Below are 21529 nucleotides of genomic sequence, written 5' to 3'. Positions count from 1 at the left end.
CCGCCCTCGCGGCTCCGCATAAAGGCCGAGCGGGGCCGCTGCCGCCCCGCCGGTGGCATGTCCTGCCCGCGGGGCGCGGCGGCGACCTGTGCAACCGCCGCCTGACGTTCGCCGTGCCTGTGGCGTTGCGGGCTTTTTTTTTTTTTTTTCCTTTCTTCCTTCTCCCTTTTTTTTTTTTTTTTTTAAATTTTTATTTAGGCTCCTGTCGCCACTGCGGCAGCCGGCCCCCCTCCCACCCCACCCCACCTCAGAGCCGCTGCGGCCCGCTCCAGGCTTTCCCCAGCAGGGCGGTATCGCGGGGCTGGGCCAGCGGGGCTGCGGCGGGGCGCGGCGCCGAGCGGAGCGCGCAGGGAGGGAGGGAGGGAGGGCGGGTGGCCGGAGGATCCCGGCGGCGGGGAGCCCACCATGCCTGCACGCTGCTCAGGGAGCTGCCCGGGGCGGCTGCTGCTGCTGCTGCTCTGCGTCTGCTTCAGCCTCCCGGGAGGGAGCCCCGCAGGTAAGCGCTCCCCTCCCTCCTCTCGCCGGCCGGCGCCGCTGCGAAGCCGCCGCGGGGCTCAGGGTGGGCTGGGTGAAGGGGTCCGGGAGCGCCTCCTCGCACCCGGTCCCGCGGCCCCCCGGAGCATCCCTCTGGGATCCTGCTGCCGCCGGGCTGAGGCGGTGGCGTGCCCAGGAGGCGCCTCTCGGCCCGGCGGTGAGGCTCGTCCTTCCATCAGCCGCCCCCCTCCCCCGGGCGTCGAAGCGAACCCCCCTGCTCCCCGGTGTGCCTCGCGCTGTCCCTCAGAAACCGGCTTGGGGACAGAGCCCGGGCCTGCTGGCAAGTGAGGTCGCCCCCGGGGACGGGTGATGGTCTGGTGGCTCCAGATCCTCCGCCCTGCCCGCCTTCTGCCTCGCAGATGGGAGGATTTATTAGTTCACGAGGCTAGGGCAGGGGAGGTTGAGGCGTAGCGCTTGGTGGCTGCCATATTTTTAACAAATAGCGCGTTATTAAGGTCCTGAAAACCCCCCAGTCCCTCTGAGCCTTAAGCAGGTAAGCTAGTTTAGTCAAACATCAGTATGCCTTTAAGGGCCTGAAAAATGTCTCTTGGAGGAGTCTTATGTAGCAGCTTTCAGTGCTGCTTTTAAAATATTCATAAAAAAAGGACCTGAATGTTCTGGGATGTGTGCTTTCTCTGGTGTTTTTCAGCAGTCCAAGAGCAGGCCAGCCCCTTCTAAGGAAACAGGAGCATACTTCTAAAATCAGTGGATTTCTATTATTGACCACTGTTTTTAAAGTCTGGCAGAGTGCCACAGAAGGGTAATGGATGGAAATACCAGATTTCTGCATATTTTGCATAGAGGATGCAGTTGTTGGGGCACATCTTGCCAAGGCTGGCAGTTCTGCATGTTACGTGAATATTATTAATTCTTCAGCTGCATTTTCCATATGCTGTATATGAGTAAGTAGTTACACATTTTGTGGTTCCTCTGTTAATCACTCCAACACTGAAAGGAGAGCTATACAGATTCCTCCATGGTGATAATCTTCAAGTTTATAGTAGTTTAACAAGAAAACACTGAAGGACAGAAAATGTCTTGTAGTTCTCAAAGCTTGTGTAAAATATGTGTATTTATGTACACACATAAAGTAAAATACCTTTTTAACAGGATCTCAGTGATCAAAAAGTTTTGTGACTGTACATGGCATAATATTTGTAGGAACCTGTGAGTCATGGTTTGGCAACCTGGCCAGATGACACTTAATTTTTGATGATTATTACTACCAGAGCCTGTACCTAATGGTGACTGAAGAAATTCTAAACTTATGTAAAGCCATCAGTGAAATGAGAACCTCTTTGCCAAAAACAAAACAAAAACGCTCTGTTAGGTAGTTTCTGCAAATCTACCATCTTTCTAAAGTAGTAGATACCATGTTTGGTTTTGAGCAGACATCAGAAATGAAACAATGACTTTACCCTGTTTTACCCTCTGTGTGTATAAAGTGAGGTTATTGTTTCTCAGACTTCTTATAAATATGAAAGCATTTAAGAGAAGCAACTTGAGTAAGTAGGCTTCATACTATGGTTTGCATATTGCCTTAAGTGCTGGAAAATACTGCTTTATTCTTTCAAGCATAGAGACTCTCTGGACAGGTTCTCCAAAGTAAAGTTCTTGCAACCTTGGAAGAACTATTCTAACAGTGCCTTTTGGTGAAGTCCAGAAAACAGTATGTTCTGGAGAAGTGCAGCTTCAGCGGGCTTCAGTCAAAATGAATGTTTGCAGCAAAAGCGAATGGAGGGAGTACCACATGCACAAGGACTGAGTTGCAGCAGGTTTGGTGAGATATCCCCCTGCAGCTGGTCAGGCTGTTGCCAAAAGGCCTCCTAGATGTTATTTTCAGATAAGTAACTTGAGTAGAGTTTTTATGATTCTGTTGTTTTTGTCTTCCAGTCCTGATAAATTTAATTGCTTTGAAATATTTTAACCATTACTTTTATTCTGTACTGAGTTTAGGGTAATCTAGTTGCTGTGTCAAGGTGTAGAGTTCTTCAGAGCTTGCTGCTTCACTTGAATGCTGTTTCAGTTGCATGGGTTAGTTGGAGCACATGCTGCCAGATTCTTTTAAGAAGAGCAAACCCACCACATCTCATGTGCTAGCTTCCGCCCCTAAAGATACCAAGGAGCTCTGTGAGTGGTAGATACACCTGTTTTCTTAAACTCTGCTTCCGTGTTCTTGTTTTCTGGTTTGCCCTGAAGGCAGGGCTTCTCATAGGGGCATTTGAAAGCCCTTTGTTTGGATCCTCCGGTGCTTCATGAGAGCTCAGACTGCAGCTTTTTCCTTTCTAGTGGCTCTAGGAGATTCCGGCTGCCAGTCTTGGAAACTGCTGAATGCATTTCCACAGGAAATAATGGGTATTAAATTCATTGATAATAAACATTAAATTAATGATGCTAAATTACACCAAATTGTATCTCATTCTTTCCCTACTTAACCATTTTTCTCTGCTGCATTTTAGTGAAGACATTTAAGTGGGCCAGGCTGTTTGTAGAAATCAAAGTGAGCAAATAAATTAAAAAGCCTGAAATTTCTCTGGTGATTACAAGTATGGTATACATCATGCTTTATCTCCCAAATACTGGCTACAGCAGGGGTGGTAGAAAAATACATTGGTGTCCTCATATTCATCTGCTCCTTTCTGTGTAAAGATTAGGGCAAGAAGAACTCAGCAGTCCTCACTATTGATTAAAGCTAATGCAAATCAATTATAGGCTAAGGCATTCCAGCCCTGAGTCAATAGTTTGAGAAGTTATTATTGGATATGCTTACATCACTGCCTGCCTTGATCACACTGATCATGCAGCAGTGGGTCATCTTGATAACCTATGCTATTCAGCAGGATGCATATGAAAGGATGAGGTGCGGTGGTACTTCATGCCATGTAGTTTTATGTATGGACAGATGTAGAATCAATGGTGATCAGAAATAACACTCCTCAACTGCTTTCACTTGGTATGTTAATCAAGGAGGACAGCCAAGATGAGAATCCTGTTAGTATGCAAACCATGTTGCAGGTTGTTTGGCTTCATTGCAGAGTGATAACAGAAGTGCTGTAGAGCTTGGCACTGGCGCCTTCTAAATTTATCATCTTGGGGTATTCTAATTACTGTGCAGGTGCTGTGTCTACTAAGCTGACACAGAATCAGGTGATCCATGGCACCATGACTCCCTCAGAATGCCTGAAGATGCTGCAGAGATATAAAATTCATGGACCTTCAACCTTAGCCTTAATATCAGGAACATTATACCCCTCCCTCTCATCACTTCTCTCAAGCAGAACATAAGACTTGTCTTTCTCACAGCTGGTTCATAAGGCAGCAGGTACTCAGTCTGTACAAATTTTCTTTATTTCTTACCTTCTTTGGGAGAATGGCAGAGGGGCACTTTTGGCTGTGGGACCAGTGCACTAATTAACTATGAAAAATAAAATGCCAATTGTGAAGAACCACAAATGCTTTGTTTTAAATTACACTCTTCAACTACCTTATAATCTTGATCCAAACTGGGTGAAGTATGATGTGCAGATTGAGAGAGCAGATAGTGCGAGCCAGGCATGATTCTGATGCAGTTTAGTGATAGTACACTGGAGCTGCCATGGAGAAAGCCTGTCTGTCTGTGCCTGTAGTATTTAAACAGCATAGGAGTGTTAGTAGCATTGTTCACTTGTAGGAAACTAGCAGTATGAAACTTTACCAGCTGCTCTGAAGGCACATGGCTCTCAACAAGTCTGAATGTGTTCAAACTGATGCAGCTCTTCATTTTTCATTCCATGCTTGATGCTGTCTTGAATATCTAGTAGAGTTTATTACCTCTTCTGTCTGTACTTAAAACTGCAAAACACAACCTATGTGCCCTTCTTTCCCTGGCTACAAACGCAGCTTTGTAACAATTGGCCAAATCACTTAAAAGCTACTGATGTGAGGTTGCTCTAAGGAAGAACACATCCTACTGATAAGTCAATGTCCTGAAATAACTAATCATGTGAAGATAATCTTTATTTTAATCTAACTAGTTCTGTCATCCAAATGTGAGAGCAGAAAGTAAGCTGAAAGCATCTCTGTCTATGTAAATTTTCCAGGGATCTTGAATTCACAACTGAGTAGTGACACAGCAGCATACTAAAACTAATCTTAAAAAATTTCCCTCTTCCCCTGCTGTCCTTTCTCCAGTCAGGAATGTAAAGCAAAACTCTGGAGTGTTGCCTCAGTCTTACAAAAAATGTATTGTAAGAGTCAAATCAGACTTGTGCCGGTGTTGGGGAAATTTGAAATAGTGATTAGCATTATTTAGTGAAGTCAGTGTATGGGGTGACACAGATAGCTTTTCTTTTGCTCATCAAAGTGATAGTTGAAGGTAATGTAGTGGTTCACTCTGTCAAAAGGTAGATGTATGCAAGGTTGTAATGGATTTGTTATTGTATTGCTGAATCTGCCAATCTGTTTAAAAATAATCAATTAATATCAGTATTATCTGCTGCCATAAGCTAAGTCTACAAACAGGATGGGTCTTGAGTACTGGTTATAAAGCTTACTTGTCTGCTGAAATTTCTGAAGAATAGCTGAGAAGAGTGATCTGACTAAAGGGTGACTAGAGGAAAAGATCTGAACACAAAACTCTCCATCAGGTAATTAGAAAGGTCAAGTAAAAGACAGAGCCTCTTCAAGCTCTCTTGCCTAAAATAAGCGAAAGTCAACTAATTAAAAATAAGTTTTTTGCATTTTGTCCGTTTATGCTCAGAAGTCAAGAAAACAATGGTAGTGGGGAGGCTCTCTTTGAATTCTGTTCATGAACTAGGTATTTCTTAATCATTTCTGAGAGAACAAAGCTTCTTTAAAGCCTTTTTCTTTTTAGATCTAGCTGTGACACCACAGGATGCCAATCAGACTCACGAGAACTCTTTGACTCGGATGCCAACTGGACTTAAATCATCTCCTGGTAATTATTTTATTTCACTATACCTAGAGTCATTATACTTTTTTCCCCAATGATCCTACCTTACTGTGTGTAGAGTTTACACTTTCAGACTAATTAATTCTTTTGTAATATTCTTAAGAAGAAAAAGAAGCAAATGCATTATCTAGGCCTTTTCAAGCCACTTCAAAAATGTAAGCATCATAAGCAACTCATGGACTGTGGAAAAAGCTGACAGTTCCGTGAAATTGCCATAAAATCAGACAATGACCCCAGAGAAGTGACAATTCCCAAACCAGAAACATTGCAGGAGGTTCTGTTCCAGCACCTACCACTTGACAATTTTTCATGTGAAGACTTCGCTCTTGTATTAGTGAGGTATGCAATAATGTCACAGAATCATTTTACCTTCATCTATCTAATTATCTACGTGTCCTAACCTTATGTTGTTCCTGCCCTTTATTTGGGGACCCTAATTGTGGTTGTGATTGGGGGTAGTGTGTTCCATACTGGAGAAGAAACCGATGATTGTTTATTCCTACCTCAAAGAAGAGCAGCGGGAGTTCAGCAGTGCACCAAAGCTCTTGCTGATTAACATGGGCTAGGTGTATTTATATGTGAACTCATAGCAAGTTCTGATAAGTTATTCTAACCACTCTTCTATCTTTGAAGATGGTGCTAGTTCCCTGATGTTCATCTTCAGTGCTTTTTTAGCAAAATGTGTTTGAGAGCTGAAGTGCAATATCTAATGGATTTAATAACTCTGCATGCACACGCATACACAGACCTATACATGAAGTAAAGTACACAAGGTATTTTGCATAATGTGACCTTATTTGACTATGTTCATTTGATAGGCAGTTTGAGGAAGAAAGACAGTATGAGAAATCTATCAGTGTGCAAGCCATTCTATAAGTTGTCTGTTTTATTTTCTATTTTTTGGAGATAAATTCAGAAGGTACCAGTGCCAGTTTGTATGGTAGTTGTTATCCATCACCTTGAAGGATTTCAGAAATGAACCAGGTGATGCATATAGTACGCTCACATAAACTTGGATAATCGAGAACAACCTTGGTGTGCTGTCACAGCATTTGCACACATACACAGATTATTCCCAGACCTTCTTCAGCCTTCATGTCTCAGGTGTAAACTTTTAAACTTGTTTGTTTCTACTTCAGACAGAGATTGAGGCTTGTTTGCACTCCTGTTCGGAGAAAGACATAGTGTCTAGCACTAGGAGACAGTTTCATAATTTGGTTGCTTAAAAAAAAAGCGAATTTTGGACTAGTAGTCAGGATTGACAATAACACTCTACTGTCAACAGCTACCAAATGAACTAGCCTTAAGTGCTTCCACATCGTCCACCTTAATATAAAGGTTTATTGTTTCTTTAAACTGACTGAAGCATGAGGGAAGGTGTGAAAGCGCAGATGGCACAACTCGCGCATAAGACTAATTGCCTGTGGCGTAACATTCCTCAGGTTGTGAATTGACATGCTGACATGGTGAAAAAAACAAAACAAACTTGCTTTACAGAATGGGCAATCAGTTTGAAGGCATGTGGTACCTCTGCTTACACTTGCTCAGAGATAGACAAGATGCAAACCACTAGCAGGGACTTCCTTCAGCACAACCAGATTCTGGCAACAGCTATAGCTGAGAAGCGTGTGTGTATTTGTTTTTTAGAACCGTACCTCTAAAATCATTATTTTATGCAGCGAAAGGAAAGGAGAAATACCTTGAGTATGCTTAGGCTTTCAGAGATGGGTTTTCTACTGCATAGTGATCAACTCTGCCACCCAGTGCTTAGAGAAGCTGTAGCCCAGTTTTCTCTTATCTTCCTGACTCCAAAGGGGAACACTTGGGAACCTTCTCAATCCATAGACAAGAGAGATAATGAAGTCTTTCCTTCTACAAAACCTGGGATCATTTCCTCCTACAATACTGTATGATTAGGCAGATTCAACCTAAAATGATAATTCATATTAAATTATGTAAACAATAAAAAACTGAGAATAGAACTACTTTCTAAGTATGTAAAACACAAGGCTTAAAATACATAGTGTATTTTATTTAACATGTGTATTTTTATTTTTTTGTCATTGAAATGTAAAGATAATAAAGTCAATATCTAACAGCTTTGTTTTTAAACCTTTCAGAGCCCATGACAACTACACAAACTGTGAACCGGCAAACGTGGGGAGGCAGCATTTCAGATCACTTGACAGTTGGACCTGATGCATCTACACTTGGTAAAAACAGTTAGATGTCTTATACTTCAGAAATTTCAGCTACCCCAAGGTTCTGCCATGTCTTTTTTTTTTTTTTTTTGTCATTTTTGTTTTAACTTATCAAGTAATTATCTTGGCAATTACCAATAATATAATTCCTCCATAAAAAGTTTGAAATCAAGACTGTACAAGTTCTGTTTAAAGCTGTACAGAAAGGATCCAGAAACTGAAAAAATGGAAGATTCCTGTAGTTGCATTGAATTGACCTTTCCTTTAAGTGTATTTTCCACTGCATTTTCCCAGAGCGCGCACTTCAGTTTACTAGGAACTTGTTTACTGGACCAATTGTTCACATTGTTTACAGAACCAATGAAATTGAATTGTTTACAGAACCAATGAAACAATTACTTATGTAGAAGTGGAAGGGTGATGTTTCCTTAGCTGGTCAGCATCTGCTGTTAAAGCTACAGCTTTGTTAATTTACTTTATTGCTCCGTTCTTGAAATGTGAAGAGCAGAAGTATAGTGGTAAGCATAAAGTTTAATCCCACAGTTGCCTACCTGACAACTGTCTCAAGTTTTGTAGATTTGTAAGTGTAATCTCTTAGCAGTATGCTGTCCTTAGCCCTACAGAAAAGGCATATTGCTGGCCAACTAATCCCTTTTAAATGTCACTTTTGCCCCCAGAAGGAAGGGACTACACCTAAGTAAGGCAGATGATAAAGTGCGTCAATGCATACTATGTGGGGAAGCAAATTCCCCGTGAGTATAACAGGAGTCTTGTGGAGTATTGTAGAACTCTGACCATGTACCACTGAAACCCAGAGCATTCTTGCCTCTAGATTCAGTGAAGCAGTATCTGGAGAAGATGGTCTACCTATAGCTTTGTGGCTGTTAAATTGTAGTGGTATCAGGAATAACTGTTCCGTCCTTCTGTATTCTCTTCCTGTTTTTCCAATGTTTATTACTTTTCTAAGCCCTGTTTAACTTTGCTGTAGTACCGTACAGGTCTAGGATCCACATCCTGTCCTTAAGAAAAGGACGCATATAAAAATGACTCGTTGAATCAGGCTGTGAAATAGATAACAGTGGCCTTTTTGGAGTATTCTGAAATTTACATTTAAAGCATTATATAAAAAGTAAAAAACATATTCTAAAATGGTATAATTATTACAAAAATGGCCATACGACCCTGATACTTAAAGATTGTGGCTACTAATACAAACTATATGAAAGGATCTCCATAGGAGTCAGCTTTGGCAAAGCTTTATTTTTTTTTCCCCCTGAAAGATTGCTGTAAGAAACAAATGCAATACCATATTGCTGCATGACTACCTTTTATAGCATCGTAATATACCACTTCACTTTCCCCACCACCTTGTAGGTCTGGATCTTACCACGCAGGAGTTCAAGCAGGACACCAAGTCAAACACATCTCATAGCTCTTATGAGAAGTATGAAGTAGTCCTTCCTGGTGAGTATGTTCTCTTCCAGTTACGTTACACCAAATATCAGTGATTGCATACAATATTTTCTGTTTGTTTCAGGAGATAAATGATGGCTAACTTCTTTCTGAAGTAAGCCATTCACAGCAAGTGAATGGGCAAGTGATGAGGTCATTTAGAGAAAAATGAATGAATTAGTTGCATTATAGCTATTTTTAACCAAAAAAATAGTTATAATATAAAGATAATAGTTATAAATAGAAAAACTGATCTAACAGGAATTACTTAGAATTGAAAGAGATCATTTAGAACTCCTGTGCAAAATACTGGTATGATATTTTAAGGATAGTCACATAGCATTTATGCTGTATTTTCTTACAGAATGATTTTCTTCTAATATAAAACTAGGTACCTAATAAGATAGTGTCTGTTCCTTGCTCTGGTACAAGTACTCTTGGTACAGATGCCCTAGATAGCAGCGTACCTAATGGCTAATCTTCAACAGCATAGGGTTTTCATGTTCCATTCATTTCAAATATGGATTTAATTTTAGAATAATGAATTTCAAAAGGTACCCCTTCTATTTTTAGCCACTGTGACTAGCCTGACTGTAAAACTTTACTATTGTGAAACTAATTCTGTTTGCAAAATTACTTTGATCATAAACAGCCAAGGTGAGTTATGCTTGGCTTACTTACTGAGTTTAATAAATGGATCTAATAAATGAGTTGCACTGATTATGGCTCTGCTGTATAAGATTGATGTGTTGTACCTCTTGAGTTCAACAGAGCTGTAATTTTTCAGCTGGAACTTGGAGTTCTGGGCACGCTGTTCTGTAAGCTGAAAATGTCTCTGTCAGACTCAAAAGAGTTTGAATATTCTTTGGGAGTATCTGGTGGTTCTGCTTCAGCCAGACTTTTCTGCTTTTTAGGTATGATTTTCATTAGCCAGTCAGAGTTGTACTTTAAAACGTTTTCTCTGAGAAAGGACTCAAGGTGTGAAATCCAAGTACACTTTCTTGACTGTCAAGTACTACAGGGTGGGCCTGCGGTTGAGGTGAGGTCCAGAATGAATTTTCACAGAGTATTAGGTAGGCTAACCTCAGTTGTGTCTAGAAGGCATGAAAGAAAAGTTATGAAATAAAATGCCAGTGTTGAAGAGTACAAAGTCAGAGGTGATTTTTTTCTTTCATAAAAGGCTGTTTCTTTATATGGATTGGAGAAGATAACTTTGCTGTTGAAACCTACTTTCTGTTTATGCATACTTCAGGCTCATGGATCTGGTTAAAAGCCAAAAAACAGTTACTTTTTTCCCTACATTGCAGGGTTTTCAAATTGACATATATAATTCCAGTGGCTCGTTAATAGGAGTCAGCCATAAATACGTTTGAAAATGGTTTGGTTTCAAGCTGAGCAGCTATAGTATTAAAGGCCAGATCCAGCAATAATAAGGTTGTGGATTTTAACAACTTCACTGGCAGCAGGACAATATCCATAATTTTACAGCACTGAAAAAATTTGCAACTGGCTGATACATAGATGCATATAAATAATGGCAAGCTCCTTTTGATATTACTAATATAACATTACTAATATAACGTTAATATAACCTGTCAAGGGAAGTGATTGCCCTTCTCTGCTCTGCACTGGTGTGGCCTCACCTTCAGTACTGTATGCAGCTTTGTGCTCCACAGTATAAGGAGGACATAAAACTGTTAGAGTGCCCAAAGGAGGGCTGCAAAGGTGGTGAAGGGTCTAGAGGTGAAGAGATAAGAGGAGCAGCTGAGTCCCTTGGTTTGCTCAGCCCAGAGCAGAGCAGGCTGAGGGGAAGCCTCATGGCGGCCTGCAGCTCCCTCACGAGGGGAGCGGAGGGGCAGGCGCTGAGCTCTGCTCTCTGGGGACAGTGACAGGACCCGAGGGAACGGCATGGAGCTGGGACAGGGGAGGGTCAGGCTGGGGGTTAGGGAAAGGTTCTGCACCCAGAGGGTGGTCGGGCACTGGGACAGGCTGCCCAGGGCAGTGGTCACGGCACTGAGCCTGCCAGAATTCAGGATGCATTTGGACAATGCTCTCAGGCACTTGGTTTGGTTTTTGGGTGGTTTTGTGTGGAACCAGGATTGGGACTCAGTGATTCTTGTGGGTCCCTTCCAACTCAAGGTATTCTATGATTCTGTGACAAACTATACGTATATAGCAATACACTTTTAATCCTCTAAGCATGTATTCATTACAACGTTGTTAACTTTTTTTTTTTAATGTCAGATACAAGTCAAAATGGAGGTTTATACTGTGCAGACACTGTTACCCCAATTCCTATCCCACCTCCTGTGAGAACAAAGTATTTCATAATTTAACCCAAAACAAGAATAAATCAAATCATAGATCTGTCTTTCTCTCAGTGATATGAATATGAATCTATATTTGAGCCTTCTAGGATGTCTATCTGTATAATTGAGTCACTATGTTGTTTTTGTAATGGGTATGTATAATAACTCAGTTACGTTTAAAAGAAAAACTGCTGTCAAAAGCTGATTTGTATTGTAATTTGTTCACACTGGAAAGTGTAACAATGAATACTATAATCCCGTGTAATGGTGAGCACTATCTTTGAATCTCTTCTTTCCTTAGAACAAAGAAATTAGTATTTATATGAAAAATATCTTCTTTTCAACCTCTGTTAGATGATTCTGGTCCTGCTGTGGTAAAAAATATCACTTTGGACCGTGCAGTGAGAATTGAGCTCACATGCAAACTGGATGATAAATATTCCTCTCTGAAAGTGATTCAAGTGACTTGGAAGAAGGGAAATGAAACAATTGGACACATCAATAAAACGGAAAATAGCTGGAGCATCCAGTAAGTAGCATTCTTTGCAGTTTGACTTTAAGGAATTGTTACATCATTCGTTTAGGGATGTGTATATGCCTGTGTGTATTAAAAAAGAACTGAATGCAATGATTAATAGGTGCTCATAACAGCATACTGAAGCTGAGAAGAGGAAAGAAGGTTGCAGTTACATCAAGCCTGGAGGAAGATCTCCTGTTTCTTCTTTCAGTGCTGGATAAATAATGTTTCTTCAAGATAAGAGTATAGGATAAGGGTAGTGGTTCTTTGAGGCCTGGTAATTCTGTTCAGTAAGCAAAGTAGTAATTGCAGTCTGAGATTGCTAATTGGTCTCAATTTCTTTTCCTACTACGGTTATCTACCATTCTCTCATCAGTGTTGTTTTGCAGAAGTTTGAATGGCATCAGTGACCGATTTTTTACTTCATAACCATCAGAAGAAAGAGAAGAAGGAATAAGATTTACAGGAGATATTATTTGGCTTGGCTTAAAGGTTTTCAGAACTGTTTTACAGCTCTGCATAAACTTGAGAAATAATGTAAAAATTGTTATTCAATTGATACAATTTACTTTTTTTTCTTTTTAAGTCAAATAATAAATGGGTTAACTTTTACCAGGTAGTTCCAAGAAAACAAAGCCTAAAGAAATTAACTTAACATCAGTAATGTCCATATAAAATTTCTGTAATGGAAAATGTGATGAGAATGTTCTATCACTGTTCTACTACTCCATATACACAAACACAAAAAATTTCTGTAAAATCAATATAGTCCAGCATCTTCCCTGCTGTCAAACTATTAGGTGACAGCTCTTAAGCTGTTCTGTGTTGGACCTAAACTAATCCATTGATGGATGGGCTTTAAAAAGATTAAACCATTTAAATTATTTCATATAGCATTATATTTATAGCATATGCTATAAATTTCTCATGAAGCCACATCTAACTCAGTAAGTTGTGGATTATACTACTTAAAGACATTTGGTCCTGTGTGAATGCCTGTGAATAACAAGGGTAAGAATGGTGTGTATGTTCCGTATATGCTTTCTAATTTCTTAAAAATGTTGTGTTGGTTTACATTGCACTGAACCTGAGTCTTACTGTTTTACCAGTGTCTGTTCTCTGTTCCACTACTAAACTTTGCTGGTTTCTTCATAATGTTAATCAGCAGTAACTTACAGCTCTAGGACAAAAAAAAAAAAAAAAACAACCAACATGGTAAAACTTTTTTTTTTTTTTTTTAAGATTGACAATCTCGGATAACAGTAAGCTGGGAAGTTACAATTGTACCGTAAAAGGTGAAAAAGAATTCAGCGTGGTATTTCATTTACAAGGCAAGTTATGTTATATTTTGCTTCAACTGACAATTGAAATCTGGTATTAATGGTTCCTGGTAATATGGAAATTGCAATTTAATTTGATGAGTAGTCACTAATTATGATCAAGCTAAGTGAGTATGACTACCAAACACAATTTCTATAGAACTGAAAGAAAGCTAAAGTTTTGCAGCAGAAACTAAAAGCCTTTTTAATAAAACCTGATAACAAACAAAAGTACATAAGCTGATTTTATTTTTTTTTCTCTCCCCATAGAAAAGTAACTTATTTTTTCCCTACCTTCCCAATCCCTCCAGAGGGAGTACCTATTCATTACTTTTGGTGCAGGTTGGTTAGAGTGGAAAAGGCTCTCTGGATGGTATCTCATATTAGTTCTTCAGACAGCAGAGCTGATGACTTGAAAACTTGGCCTTTGATTTAGTGTTACATGAGCAGCAGTGATTAGCAGAATGGGGGTAGTTTTTTTTTTTTAACACATTCAGTTGTATTTCTGTAACACCAAATTAATGCTTCAGTTTGTCTTTCATTTATATATTTGTGTAAGAACAACCCATATTATAAACAGTAAGTGTGCTTCATTGGACAGCATGAGTGACGAGCTGAACACTTAGACCTTCTTTCTCCAATAATTTCACCCTTGATAGTTGTAGGTAAAATCCAGTTGACTGAGAAAACATGGAAATGAAACAAATACAAGATACTGAGGACATACATCTCAGATGGAATTTACTTCCATTCAGTCTACACACCATCCAGAGTTTGCAGTGAGCATGGCAATCATTTGATTTATGAAAGCTCCTGAGACTCTGTGTACTAGGAGAGATTCTGACTGAAAACGGCCTCCTAAAAACTCTTGACTCCTAAATAACTACTGTAACTTCAACTGATCTAACTGGCAAGGCTGTGTAATACTCCGTGCTGTAAGCTGGCTTTGTTCAGTATGGTATCTGGTCATATGACTTTAGGAAACTCTCATGAACATTAAAGTTTTGCATAGTGATGTTATCTGCTTTCAAGCATTCAACCAGGGAAGACTACCTTGCTATTCTGTGGAAAGGCAAAGTTGTAGTTTATTTGAACCTCTTCTTTTCTGAAAGGGATTGTATACTTTTCTTACCGATATGTGGGTAAGATTTAGTTGAATGGCTACCAAAGTTTGTATAGATTAAAAAAGGTAAGGGAAGCCTTATTCTTTTGGAAATGTAAAATAACAATTTCAGTAAGGGCAAAAATACATCAACAGGAAGTAATCTTTTCCAGAACACAGTGCATAGGACTGGTTGATTTATTATAAGAAGGTGGGAGAATTGCCTCACAGTAGCTGAATACTGGCACAACATGTCACATGATTAATGCAAGAGTGCAGGAAACAGGAAAGAAATCCTTGAATCTTTTAGTCAATAACGCAGTGAGAATAATTCTCAAGCAGTAAGAGATGAGTAATGCGTTGGTCTAGACAAAATGGCTAAAGTCATTACAGCTGTGACTAATGCCAATAGCTTTTCCAGTTGGCTGCTAGGCACTGTTGGATGTGTTGCTTCTTCTGTCACCACTCCTCTCCTGGCTTGGAATAACCCTGAAGGCTTTGAGAGGAGTTAAATTCTTCTGCAGGTCTGCAGGAGAGTGTAATGTTTTGAGAAGCTTTATAGGAAGTTCAGATTATTAAACATGGTGACTTTTCATGGGTGTTTTAAACTAGTATTAAACTAGTACAAAGTGTTGTAATAATGGCTATATTAACAAAGGCTATATTAATGGCTACGTTAACAAATTGTAGTCTTCAGTAATTTATACTTGCCATTTGTTCATGGATTTTGCTTGCTTCAGCAACTGTCCAGGTACGTGTGCTGTGAAACAAAACTGTTCTTTAAAACAGTGTGGAAAACTGATATAAATACCTGTTTTTTTTTTTTTTTTGTTTTTGTTTTTTTTTTGTTTTTTTTTTTTTTTGTAGCAGCAGTGTTTTGTCTCCATTCTGGGTGATTTGAATAGAAAAAATCTGGGAGGACAAAGAATACAATCCCTGCCTGCAAAATAAACTGCTCTGTTGGAGAGCCAGATCCCAGAATGCATGATGGACATTAATGTCCGTAATCATATCTGAGGTGGTCACGTGTTGCTGCTTAGGTCTACAATTGTGCTTTGAGACTGATCAGCATGGCCAAAATCTTTTTGACTACTATGGAAATTCGTTGGGCTGGCTACAAGGATTTTTGTATTTGCTTTGACATGTTTTCTGCTTTTTTTCCAACTTGATTTTTTTGCACCATGTGTAAATTGCAGAGGAGGTGGTAGTAGTTATTAGTGAAGTTCTATCTTTTAATGACAGAGGTGAAGATACTCTGACACTACTCTTTTAAGTATGCCAAATCATTCTGTCATAACTGCTAAAGGTAAATTCTTGGCATGTTTTTTCTTGTGTGACCAATAGCATTTAAAAGATGTACCAGATCTGTACTTAGAGAGCAATGAAACTTAACAAATGAAAATAAAATAAAAGGCAAAACATGCTGGTAAACATCAAACGAATGAGGGAAAGGAGGGGGAAGGGGAAATATGCAGTCTGTTGTGATATCTCACATATGCTCAGCTCTATCTCTGTGCAATGCCTCAACATATTCAAAAGTCATTTATGGGCTTCTGCTCTTGGGAGGCTGCAGAGTATATGCAGTTATAAAAGTTAGGACAAATAGCTCCAAAGTTGGAACCTGACGTCTTGTTTCTTGTGGCCAGGTTCCTTGCTTAGCAAGGTTGGACAAAAAGTCCTTTTTACTGACATATATCCCAAAATTGTTTTTACTTTAGCTAAGAAAATATTTACAACTATAAAACTCCCTTAATCTATAAAGATCCTTTCAGTCATACACAAAAAGATCTGCATGCAGATCTTGCTTGATGCTATTACTTGGTAGCATTACAGCTGGAGTAGAAGTGTGGCAGTTTCTAAATTGAGTGAAATTGCAGAAAAGCTTCTGTAACTTTCTAATGTACTAAAAATGAAACCTAGCTCACAGGTGTCAGGGAGGTAAGAGGAAATGGACAAGGGTAGAAATCACCAATACAAGTTGGCAACTTTAATGATTATATATAAACTCAGAACAGTATTTCTGTAGTCCTCTGTAGAAATTCTGCATTTGGAACATCAGCCTGAAATGACTTTTCATTAGTCATGTGGTAAGTGGTATAATTACGTGTTAGTCATTCAAAGGGAAATAAAACGAATAGACTACTATGAATATGTATCTAAATATATTTTGTCTTTTTGTAGTATAAACCTATAGTCCTCACTTTATGAACTTTTTTCTACCTATCCTTAGTGCCGAAAATTGACGTAAAAGACAAACCTGTAATCACTTATGAAGGAGATATAGCTGTGCTGGTTTGTAAAAGTCTCAATTCTACTCCCATTTCTTGGACCTGGTATATGACCAATGGAAGTGAACAGGTAAGATTCCCATGTGTCAGCCAAAAAAAAAAAAGGCAAAAAAAAAAAAAAAAAAAAAAAAGAGCAAAGACACACTCAAAAGTATAATCACTTCAGGCACTACAGACTGCATTTCCATGACAGGTAATGTAAATCTCTGCTGGGGGGGGGGGTTAAAAACAAAAAAGGCATTTATGCAATATTTAGAAGTACTCATTATTACAGAGATGTAGTGTTTGTGTTCTGGCTTGGAAAATAAATACTGTACGAAAAGTCTCTGCTATACTCCTACAGTCTGGAGTAAAGTAGTAAATCAAACTAGGTGAGTCTCGTGGTACCTTTTTAAAAATAAATAATAATAAAAAATATATTAATGATGGTTACATTTATCAAATCTTACTGTTTGACACCAAAGAACCTTACCATAGCAGGATGATTTCTTTAGACAAGTAATGCTTTTGGAAACTTGACAGAGAACAGGAATGTCTCCATTCTTTTTCTGCTTGTCTTTACAAGCATGTTCCCATTTCCTAGCCAATAAGACCTTTTTTAAAAATGGACCTGAAGGTAGTCATCCTATGGTGGACACTGTTGTGCAACTTGATTCTGAAGGAGCTGAAATAATCTTTTCACTTCAGCTCCTACCTTGAGAGCCTAGATCAGCAGTTTCCCAGCATTCAGGTTCCCCATTAGCCTGAGGAGCTAATGTGATCTTAAATTAATTGACTAAAGCAAGTCAAGTAACTTGCTCCCTAACAGTACATATTTTTGTTCACTAAATATGAAGGGAACGAATGGTGCCCAGCTAAGATAAATTATTCTAAATCCATTTAAGGTGGGCTACTTATAAATGCCACATATTCTTAATTAATTTTACATCTCTCTCTATACTACTTTCTATACTAGAACTGTTACGAGTAATTTGATTAAACACTTTCTCATTGTATTAATATGACTTCTAATTTTCTATTTTCAGATTGCCATTAATGACTCTTTGCTGTTGGACAAGTATGTAATAGATAAAGTGTTTCCCAACGTAACCCAACTGAAGATACTGAAGCTCACCAGTAAAGATGATGGTGTATACTGGTGCGAAGCTGCTTTTGAACTAGGAAAAAGCAAAGGAAAAATGAAGCTTAAAGTTCTGTCACTCATGGTGCCACTCAAGCCCTTTCTAGCAATAGTGGCTGAAGTTGTTGTATTAGTAGCTGTTATTTTCCTTTTTGAGATATATTCGAAAAGGAGAGAGAAATGTGCAGGTAGGCTTTTTTTAAGTCTTTCCTAGTTTTCCATTGGCATTACAGCCAAAGGCTGGATATGACTTACACTGCTTCACATACAAGTTCTGTGTGACTTAGTCCGTACACTTCCTGATAAAATAATATAGTGTTTTAGGAAAATGTACTTCAGAATTTTTAATCTTTTCCATGAATCTTGAATTCAAGTATGGATTTCTTTCAATATGAAATAGCTCCTCATAAATGATTTGATACAGTCCTTAATATTTTTTCCCCTTGCTTCTAAATTAATTTGTTTTGTTATACCTGTTTGGAGAATGTCTGGGAATGGAAGCAACTGCAAATAGTAGGTAAAAAGTAAACATCTAAACAAAATTCAGTGATCCTTGTTGCTGAACCAAAGGCACGTAGAGGAGCCAAACTAGATGTGCAAGATGATATAAATTATATATATGTATTACATATGTGGGTATTGCATGCATAGGTATGCATTAATGTATACGCATATCATGTTATATACTATATATAAAATCACATTAATAGAACTTGATCAAAGTAAGTTTATTGACAGATTTGCAAGTATTTCCACTAGGTAGAGGAACAATTAGAAACTTAAAAAAAAAAAAAATTTGTTTTGCTTGTGCATAGAATTAATGATATAATTAACAATAGGATAACTCTTTTTAGTGTTTACAGTCAAGTAAGACCTTATATAATTCTGTTTTACCTTTTCCTGTTATGCAGAAATTGAAAAAGAGTTTGACCAAACTGAGCAACTGTAAGTAAAGAATTCATATTTTATATTTCAATACTTCTTTCATACTAGTTGTTATTCCAATTGGCAAAGATTAATGAATGCTAAAGTACAGTTCATTCTCTTTCTTAAGACTTCATAACTCCAGATTGCAGAATGCTGTTTTCTACCTGGCACTTAATTTTGGTGTTTGGAAGATATTTTCAGTTTTCTTTTGTTAGGAAACTATCTCCTCATTCTAAACTCATTCTAAAAGGAAAAACACATTCAAGTGGAAACTTTTCAGAAGAGCTTTGATTTTTTTTTCTGACATATTTCTGTTTTGTCCTTGTTAATGTGTTTCTCTAAATTGCATGCAGTCAAAGCCCTGATTGTCCTAGGTACCCTGTAAGGCTGTAGTGGCTGGGTGTTGGGAGCTGGTGTTGTCAGCTGTCTTGTTAACTCCATCTTCAGGAGCGACCCTTCACTGTGCAGAGAGCTTGGGCTCCGTGGGCACTGGATCCACTGCCTTGCTGGAGTCAAGGGAGCAGCTGCAGGCACTTCTGCCACTGTTCTGTTAGAGTGTTGGTGGTTCACTGTACCTTAGGATGATGTGTTTTTAAAGGGTAGTTGACCTAACTTTTACTTCTCTCCCTTCCCCTGTCCATTGAAGCCCAGACACTTTGTTTGTCCTATTAATTTTCCTTTTCTCTTCCAAGATGCCCAGCAGTTCCTTTTTCTCTTTAGATGTGTTGCAGTTGGCTCCCATTTTCTTCTCCCTCAAGGACTTTGCCCCTATATTGTGGATCTGCTGTTCCTGTGCCTCTGAATAGTGCCTTTCCCTTTTTGAATTTCTTGCTGCAGTGACCTTCTTTGTTTCTGTGCACTGTTTTCACTCTCCCATTCTTTTTTCAGTGCTAGCTGAAAATACATTTTAGTGCTTTTCCCCTTATCCAAACAGCTTTAAAGCTGTAATTCCATTATACTATGAAGTGGGGATTTGTCTTGGGAATATAGTGTGCTATTATACTGCTGAATGTTTGGGGATATGTCTTGGGCTGAAAATTGAATAATTGCCTTTGTTGCTCAGCCATGCTTCTTATAAATGTGCTGAAACTGTATTACAATAGGACTATAACACAATATAGTGCACTAAAGTAGTACGTTTTCATGTTAGATGAAATGTGGGATGTTTTGTGATGCCATAGTTTTGATCAGCTCCTTGATCTTTAATTCACAGCTCTATCTCATTAGATAACCACATGTAAGGAAAATCTATTATCCTATGTACTAGTTGTCTCATTCTAATAATTGAATATTATTTCAACTACTGGCTGCTTAGAAGATAAATTTGTGTACCACAGAGAATGGCTCCAAAGGAACACTTCTTGTCTGTTACGTCAATGATGACTAATATGTAGCTAAACTTGGTTGATGAGATCATAATTGAAATGTCACATCCAGCAATGTATTAGATAGGAGGATAGTGATTCAGAAAGATTTTTTTTTTCAGCAAGGGAACTGTTAATTCAAGTCTAGCATAAGTCTTGATTGTGACCAATGTAATATAGTCAGTTGTACTGACAATGTTATCCTGTGTATTGTTTCTGTTATTTATGTGGTCATTTACTTTATATACAAATTTAAAAGAACTGAATGAAATGATAGCATAGCAGTTACTTCTGGGAAGACTATCGCTGTCACATGGTGGGTTGTTTTTGAATGTGATTGACTCAAACCGTCACTATTTGGCTCAAAGGCTCTACTTATTGTGTTTCAGTTTTGTATAATCTTATTTTTTCTTATAAACCAAATATATCTCAGATGCAGTCTGAATCTTGGGATGACTATGCTGATCCTGCATTTTGAAGTTGAGATTTGAAATTTATCCTCTTTTTTACAGTAAATCAGAAGAAAGCAACGGTGTGGAAAACAGTAGCACTAGACACAGAAAAGTTTAATCTGGTTCCTTGAAATGTAAGTAAAAGACAAAATCCATAGACCAAAGTTTACTTTTTTTTCTTGGTGTACCCTAATACAAGGATAATGAAGAAATCCACTGTGCCATCCCAAATGTTTGTAATGTTTATTTATTTAAATGTGGGGACAACATAGTAACAGTTCCCATGTAGATGAAACAATATGTAGTCATTAATTGTTTTACATCAGCGAGATAGTGAGTCCAAAACTTTGTAGCTGAATGCTTTCATTGTGGAGTAGTAGTTCCATTCACCCATGCAGGCCTTAAATTAGGACCCTGATTAACTTCCTTAATTGTTTGCTTCCTGATCATGAAACGTTTCTGTGAATTTCAGAGTAGGTGCTGAGATGCAGAAGCATTATTGATGAATCTTTCAAGCTGGAATTTTAGATGTTAAGTGGGATTAAGAGAGGAAGGATGCAACAGCAAGGGCAGAACTCAAAGTGGGGAATGTGGCAGTACCAGAGATCTGAAACAAGGGATTATAGGAGTTTAGGAAAGACAGAGCTTGATAGATAGTGACTGAAGGAACTAGTGGTAGAAGAAACCAGAGGATTTGTATCTCTGTGGAAGCTATATAATGAACTTCCTAGATTCTTTCCTCTGTAGTTTAATGACAAGCTCCTGCTTAGGCCATCTGGAAATGCTTCTCAGAAGATCTGTCAGCTGAGGACCAAACCTACACACTCTAGCTGCTTCCCCTTTATCATTCCCTCTACATCTGGCACCCTGATCTATCATCTCATGATGAGAGCTTTGAGAGACTTTGCATTTGTGTCACTGCTTGGACTGCCTTCTTCCTTCTCAGAAGTCACCTACCTCAGGGAAGAACATTTCCATGTCCATTGTTCTAAA

At 38.8% G+C, this 21529-nt stretch overlaps 1 protein-coding gene across 1 annotated transcript; it reads left to right on the top strand.

Moving 5' to 3' along the window:
• Positions 1–405: 405 nt before the first annotated feature.
• On the top strand, positions 406–20654 carry EMB (embigin; the record flags this gene model as incomplete). The annotated part of the gene is made up of 11 exons (XM_084305132.1): positions 406–814; positions 5387–5470; positions 7606–7698; positions 9061–9150; positions 9712–9795; positions 11802–11976; positions 13207–13295; positions 16616–16743; positions 17699–17981; positions 18705–18738; positions 20597–20654. The coding sequence occupies 11 exons, from the start codon at positions 406–408 to the stop codon at positions 20652–20654; spliced, it is 1527 nt and encodes a 508-aa protein (XP_084161258.1).
• Between the last annotated feature and the right edge of the window lie 875 nt (positions 20655–21529).

Source organism: Netta rufina (genome assembly GCF_964035555.1).
Source record: "Netta rufina genome assembly, chromosome: Z".
NCBI lineage: Eukaryota > Metazoa > Chordata > Aves > Anseriformes > Anatidae > Netta > Netta rufina.
Note: the sequence above shows the minus strand (reverse complement) of the source record. Positions and strands in the feature narration are given on the sequence as shown.